General features: G+C 24.5%; 1 protein-coding gene across 1 annotated transcript; it reads right to left on the bottom strand.

The window, feature by feature from the left end:
- Positions 1 to 1261: 1261 nt before the first annotated feature.
- EIN_350360 (hypothetical protein) lies at positions 1262 to 1774 on the bottom strand (the record flags this gene model as incomplete). The annotated part of the gene is made up of 1 exon (XM_004256389.1): positions 1262 to 1774. One exon carries the CDS (start codon positions 1772 to 1774, stop codon positions 1262 to 1264), a length of 513 nt encoding a protein of 170 aa, XP_004256437.1.
- Between the last annotated feature and the right edge of the window lie 5523 nt (positions 1775 to 7297).

Here is a 7297-nt window from a genome sequence, read left to right as displayed (position 1 = left end):
GTTATTTATTGGCTATTTCGGTGAGTAACTCAGGAGAATATTTTGGTTTTCTTCCCACTTTTTGAGTTTGCGTAATATCAATACCACCTTTCAGATACTTCAAATACCGTTTGACCATTTGTTCATTCATTTTGCTTTTTTCTTGATAATATCGCCAATCTTTGATTTCTCCGTGTTCACAGTATTCATTATAAAGTCTGTTTTTCTGGGACTGGGTCGCTTTAACATAGATTCTTTTTTGTTCTGTTTGTTTTGTTGTAATTTGTGTGTCTCCAAATGGTTGTGTTTCAGTGTTCCGCAAACTACTTGATCTTGAAATTTCATCTGTAGTTCTCAATTGTGCAAGTGGTACTTCATCAAGAACTGGTTGTTGATGAGGATCTTCTTGATTCAAAAATGATTGGACATTGTCTCTATGAATAAACTGAAAAGTGTTAACTGCCATTGAAAATATAGATTTAAATGGTGTTTAAATATATACATTTTTTATTTTCCCAGTTAGTTATTGTCAAAATGTGTTTGTTTTCATTGTTTGTTTGTGTTTATTGTTTTGAGAATTCAAACACAGTTTTGAAACAAATAATTAAAAATTTGAAACAAAAAAACAAGTTTTTTCAACAATTAGTCATAATTAATGTAAAATAAATCATTTAATGAAACAATTATTCATTAATTTGAAACAATTGTTTTTCTTTTGAAACAATAAATTATTGTTTTGAAACAGTGTTGATTAAAGGTACATTTTTATCATTATTTTGAAACAAAACATTATAATTTTGAAAAAATTATTAAACAAAATGAAACTAACTGTAATAATTAATCATATTTTTATAATAAAATATAGTAAATCTTATGCTTTTTCGTTAATAAATTAAATAACAAATCTTTATAATTATAATATTATTAATTACATAATTTGTTTTTAATTAATTAGTGGCTTTATTCTATTAACAATTTGTATTTTAATATCATTTCAATTAAAATTCAATTTTTTGATTTGAAAACTGCTTCGAATTGTTTCTTGAATAGAGAAAAGTTTGAAGAAAATTTTATCAACTTTTCTTTATAAAACTGTAATTTATGTACACAAATCTATTTTAGGAAGTGTACGAGTATTTTCTGGTGTACGACAATTTTATGGTCGACTTTATAATAATATAATAATATAATAATATAATAATATAATAATATAATAATATTAATTTTATTAATTAAATTTATTAAAAGAATAATAAACATTAAATAATAAGTAACAAGTACATTAATTTCGATGGACGACTGTATCTGATAGAAAACAATATTCACCAATTGATGTAATACTAGATGGTATTGTAACACTGCTTAGACTTCTGCATCCATAGAAACAATATTCACCAATTGATGTAACACTCGATGGTATGTTATTACCAAATTTCTTTCTATCGTTTTTAGTGTAAGTAACATTTTTAAACTCGATGTTTCGACTTTTGTTTCTGTTAACAGTTTCAAAATCAACACAATACCACACGATGATTCGATAAAATTCTTTTTTTAAAACAGTTTTATTTTCACAATCTTTATTTTCTTTTGTGTTGTTCATAAATCCATTACCAAAGGTCTTATCTTCTATATTCCATAAGTGAAGTGTCTCGATGTTTGAAAAGTATTCAAATGTTTTGAAATTCAACGAAATCGGGTTGAAATGAAACTTCTCCATATTGCCACTAAACTTCTTGCATAACAACTCTAAGTTAATGAAGTCGTTGATTTTTTTAAAATACTTAGAGACTATCATGATGTGTTAACTAGAAAGTCCACACATTTTGATATCCACAGTTTTTCGGTCTTTAAATATTTTTAAAATTCGTCTTTGCAATTATTTTAAAGGAATTATTGATTAAGAATTGTTCATTGTTTCAAGTTTTAAAAAAGGGGAAATACTATTTTTAAATAATAAAACAAAAAACTTACAGATAGAGGAAAATATGTATGACAAGGATAAAGTCGGTGACAAAAATAATGTTTTATAAAACAAAAAAATATTGTTAACATTTTAATAATGAGTAAATTGAACCAACACTTACTGTCAATCCTTTTGCATAAAGTGTTGTACACGTTGTAACGCCTATTTCTTATCATTTAATGAACAATTCACAAAAGATTTTGGCTCTATAACAAAACCGAATAAAAAACTCGTTAACTTTAAAGAAATAACACACTACATTAAAATTTTAAAAAATAGAAAGAAAACAATCAATCAGCAACAAATGAAAGAATTATCTCGTCATTTCAAAGTAAAGGGATGGTTTCCATAATTTTGAAAGCGCTTCCGTTTTTTTCATTGATTTATAAAGTGCTTTTAGGCTTGTCAAATGGTTTTAGACCGTTTTTCCAGACAACAGTATTTCCCAATTAAACAACAACGACCAAACTCACATCAACAACCACGTTAACGTCGTTAACATTGCAGATTTTGACTCCAAACAAAAAGAGATAATAAATGAGACAATAGTCTGCCACATCAAAGAAATGACAGATCTCATTGTGCTTGATACATCCAACGAAGGTCTAAATAATCATATTCTTTCAGAAAAGGTAAAAAAAATGTAAAGAACAACCCCGTTATAACGAATTTGTAAGACTGTTCCCCCATCTATCATCTCAACCAAATTCATTGGAATTTAAAGTGTACAATGGCAATGATTGGAAGATTATCTGGCTTTTTATCGTCTTTGGTTAATTCAAGTGAGTTTTGTGGTTGAGGGTTCGTGGTTTTAATGGTAATCATTTATTTTTAATATTGAAGTTCTTTTTTTATTAAGATCACCTTTTTTCAGAAAAGCTTGAACATATTATTTCATTTTTTGTGTTTTTTAAATTTACAGTCTTTTTTCCCCTCAATTTTTTTGGAAAACAACGAAAAAGTGGCATAGGAGTGTTGTCACCTACTTTACCTTTACCATCCATTTATTGGGATCAAAAACCCGGATTAATAGAGAAATACAACTATTAAACTTTATACTTCCTCAGAAAAACGCGTTATTTATATTTTGTCACTGACATTATCCTTGTCACCGACTTTATCATCCATCTGTAATATTAGTAAAATATTATAATTCAAAAAACAATTAAAAATAGGAAAACACGAATGATATTAATTGCAATTGTTTTGAAAAATAATAATTCAATATAACTTTAGTTTTTTACGAAAATTTTATAATAAAAATCACAATTAAAGAATTATTTTTATTTAATTTAAACCAGAGCAAATTTGTTTTATAACAAAAACCCACGAAATACATGCACGAGTCTACATGAGATTTTTAAAATTATAAAAATAAATATACAATTTATATGTTAAATATTTTTTTGTTGTAAAAAACAAAAATTGTATTTTTGTGACAATTAAAAATTATAACCAATTTCATCAATTACTCATGAAAATGGTTGATTAGAATTAAAAATGATCAATTTTTAAACTTTTCGAAAACTGTTGTGTTAATTAGTTTTGTATATAATAACTAAAATATATGATGTTGACATTTTTCACAACAATTAAAATATTTAGAATAATGAACTTTTGATTAATAGTTTTGTTGTTAGAAATGAGTTGCAAACTGGTAGGGCATAGATCACTCTACGAACAATGGTTCGAAGAATGATAAATAAAAGTTTTTACCATCACGCCAACCGTATGAATATGATATTGAATTACTATTTACCATAAAGAATTCAACAAAAATTTAAAGAACATGAAAATTAATTATTAACATAAATCCAAATCCAAAACTAATACAAATATTAATATTTGGTTTAGTTATCTATTCATTTTTTCAACTTTATTTATAACCAAAAATAATTAGAGATTATAATTTAAACAAACTAAAAACAAAATACAACAGTTATTACTAACTGTCATACACATAACAATAACGATAAACACTCAAACTGTATAACTTAATGATGGTATTAATAAACTTCAAATCTTTAAAAACGCTCAATGTTTTTAAACAAATTTCTAAAAAACAATCAATCAATAATTGCACAATTCAAACCCGTCAGTTCCTTGTAATTTGTTTCTTGACAATTAATTACATTGAAATTGATAAATAAATAATACATGTAAAACTTTAAAATGTTAATAACTTTTAAACGTTTTTCTTTAAAAATCAACTTCTTTGCTTTTTTATTGCTTTTTATTGTATTTTGACATGTAGTCACTTAAATAAAATTGGTTAATACAAACAACTAAAAACGCATCAACAGACACAGAAAATTGCTCTTTTGAAATATTAATTGAATTTGTTGTAATAAATTTAGTTTTTGAATCTGTAACTTTAGCTCTTAGTCATTGACTTTTTTACCTCATGTTTTATTGTTCTATTCTTCCCAAGTTTTTTTCTGTAAATCAGCCTTTTGAGCGGTCAACAATTTAACAAACTTCTCAACTTGTTTCTAATATTACCAAATTAGTTTTCATTTACCATCACTTTTCCGAGTTTATCTGAACGTTTTTTCTTCTTAACTTTGGTTTGTTGTGTGGTGATTTTTTTCTAGAACAAGTTGTTCATCCAATGGCAAAACATTCAATTTTGTCACAAAGAACACCCCATATTTATTAATGAGCCTGCTGTTGGTGAGACAGCTGCTAGTAGTGATATATAGTCACCGTGTGCGACATTTCTATATTGACCAAGAATGAAACTTTAATCCTTAGGGTTTTTCATTTTCGATATTAGTCAATAATGAAATTGTATTCCTTAGGCTTTTTATAAATTTCTATTTAAGCTAATAATTAAAACGTATTTCTTAATCTTTTTTCAATTTACTGTTTTTTACTTGTGAACAAAAAATTATTTCATTGGTGTTTTTGTTAAGAATTAAACTTTATTCCTTTAGTATTTTAACACCATATAAACTCGAAAAGTGTGTTTTAAAGGGGTTTTTTAAGTTAATTCTTTTAATGATAACAATTAACAAAATGATAAAGGAACTGATTGTTTTTATTGATAGTGTTATTATTATTAAATTTATTGTTTTATCGTTATTTTTGTCATTTTTATTGGATTTTAATATAGTGTTTAAAATTGTGTTTTTGTAATATTTTTTGTAATCTATTTTTAAATTTTTTTCTACTAAAAAATGACAGTAAGTTATAAAAGAGTTAAAAAATTAGAGGAATACAAAACATATTTTGTAAAAGGTATTTGTTTTGAATTTTATCAAAATCCAATTATTAATTTAGAAACTAATCACAATAAAAAAATTATTATTTGAAACTAAATACTAAAATTAAAAACTATCTAGAAGAATATTATAAAACAGACAACTTTAAAGAAATTGGAGGTGTTTTATAAATGAAGATGGTGTTATAATTTATTTTAATTATCATAAAAATTATATATTCACACACATGAAAAATTTAAATTTAATAATTTAACTTGTTTCAAAACTACATTTAGTGATTATACTGATTAACAGGTTGGATTTTTTCCTTGTAATTTTTTTGAAAGGGAGAAGTAATAAAAAGCAAATTTTAGTTTGGTTTAAAAAAAAGGGGAAAACCTGTTAAAACTATAAGGCGGTTTTTTTGTCCGCCAACAACTAAAAGAAAACAAATAACAATTGAGAACTAATTTGACTAAGATTTGCCAAATATCAATTTTTAGAAAAGATTTTGGGGTTTCCCACGTTGGGTTGGCTCACTTTGTAAATACAAATATTTTAAATGTGTGTTGACAACATTTGGATCAATTTGCCTTTTGAATTTTTTATCAATGAGTATCGAGAGCAGCAAGCTCTTCAACATAGAGACCATTTCTATCAAACATTTATTTCTGTTTTTGAATTTTTTTGTATGACACAGAACAAAACAAACTTTATCAACTATGCGTTTATAATTTACGCGTACAATTTATGTGTTCGTATTTTTTCGGCGAACTCGTTAATAACATTATTATTATTTTTAAGTTTTTCATTTTCGGGTTTTTTAATTTTTAATTATTTTTTGAATAGTTTCATCAACCACACATTTTTAAATGAGGTTTTTTTCTGTTGATTTACGATTGTAAAAATATGATACTTTCAATTCGCACCATTTTATATTGAGATTATTTGTCGTTGGAGGTTTTAAAGTGGTTATTTTAAAAAGAAAATCGAATAAAACGTGAAGTTATTGTAAAGTTTATTAATCTGCTTATCATTGTATCCATTTCACATGGAATTGTGAATGCACGTGATAATTGTTGATTATCTGTTATGAAATCTCAAATAACTTATTACGTCTTTTCATTTTATTTTACAAATACGATCTAGAATTTAAATTACTCATTTATTTGTGATCAATTTTTTTCGAGTTTTTTAATGGGCAAATATTATTATTTGGTTAATAAGAAACGGACAAAAATCCTTCTTATAATATTTAAGTGTTAATCAAATTTTATTAAATCACTTTTATTCATTTTATTTTTATCATATTTTAAAACTCGTTTTTCGTTTTTTTATTTTCTAAGAAAGATGTCAGAAGAAATCAAGATTTAAGAAGTAGTCGGAACTTTGTTCCAAAACGCAAACGAACAAAAGTTCCAAAACAAGAAACTAATTTCTAAAGAGAAAGTTAAAAAAGATGATATTACTTGTTATAAATACATTTTTGAAACAACTGATAAAAATGGTATGACAACACATAAAATTTCAAACATATAAGAAAAAACCCAGCATCTCTAAAAAAATATGATCATGAATATACACTGGCAGACATTTTTTTGCCGAGCCTTGTGTTTTTTGAAAGTTTTTTGTCTCAAAAGTACACTTTAAAAAAGTTTTTTAAATAGCCCGTTTTTTGTCAACAAAACAGGCCTTTGTTAAAACAAAAAAATAATAAAAGAAAAAAAAATATTTTTTAAAATTAAAAGTCAAATTAAATTAACGAAGCTTCGTTAATTAAAACTTTTTTCATAAAAAATAAGAAAAAAACATATAACATTATTTATATTACAAAATTAACAATATATTATTTATGTTATTAATTAATTGTAATAAACAAAGTATTAATTTATACATTTAAAAATAATAAATATGTTAATTAAGTTAAAAACTTAAAATAAAACTCATAAAATGGGGACCGACTAATTTCACCACTAAAACCTCTATAAATAAAAATATTTATTTATAAAAAGATGACAATTATTAGTAAATGCTCAGTTTCAATTTATGATAACAATAATATAAATTATTTTTTTTTGTTTTTCGAATGAACTTACAAATTACTTATAATTTTTCATATTTACAAACCACAAATTATTCACTAAGTTGCAAA

This window comes from Entamoeba invadens, assembly GCF_000330505.1.
Source record: "Entamoeba invadens IP1 unplaced genomic scaffold scaff_1105074726049, whole genome shotgun sequence".
Lineage (NCBI taxonomy): Eukaryota > Evosea > Mastigamoebida > Endamoebidae > Entamoeba > Entamoeba invadens.
Note: the sequence above shows the minus strand (reverse complement) of the source record. Positions and strands in the feature narration are given on the sequence as shown.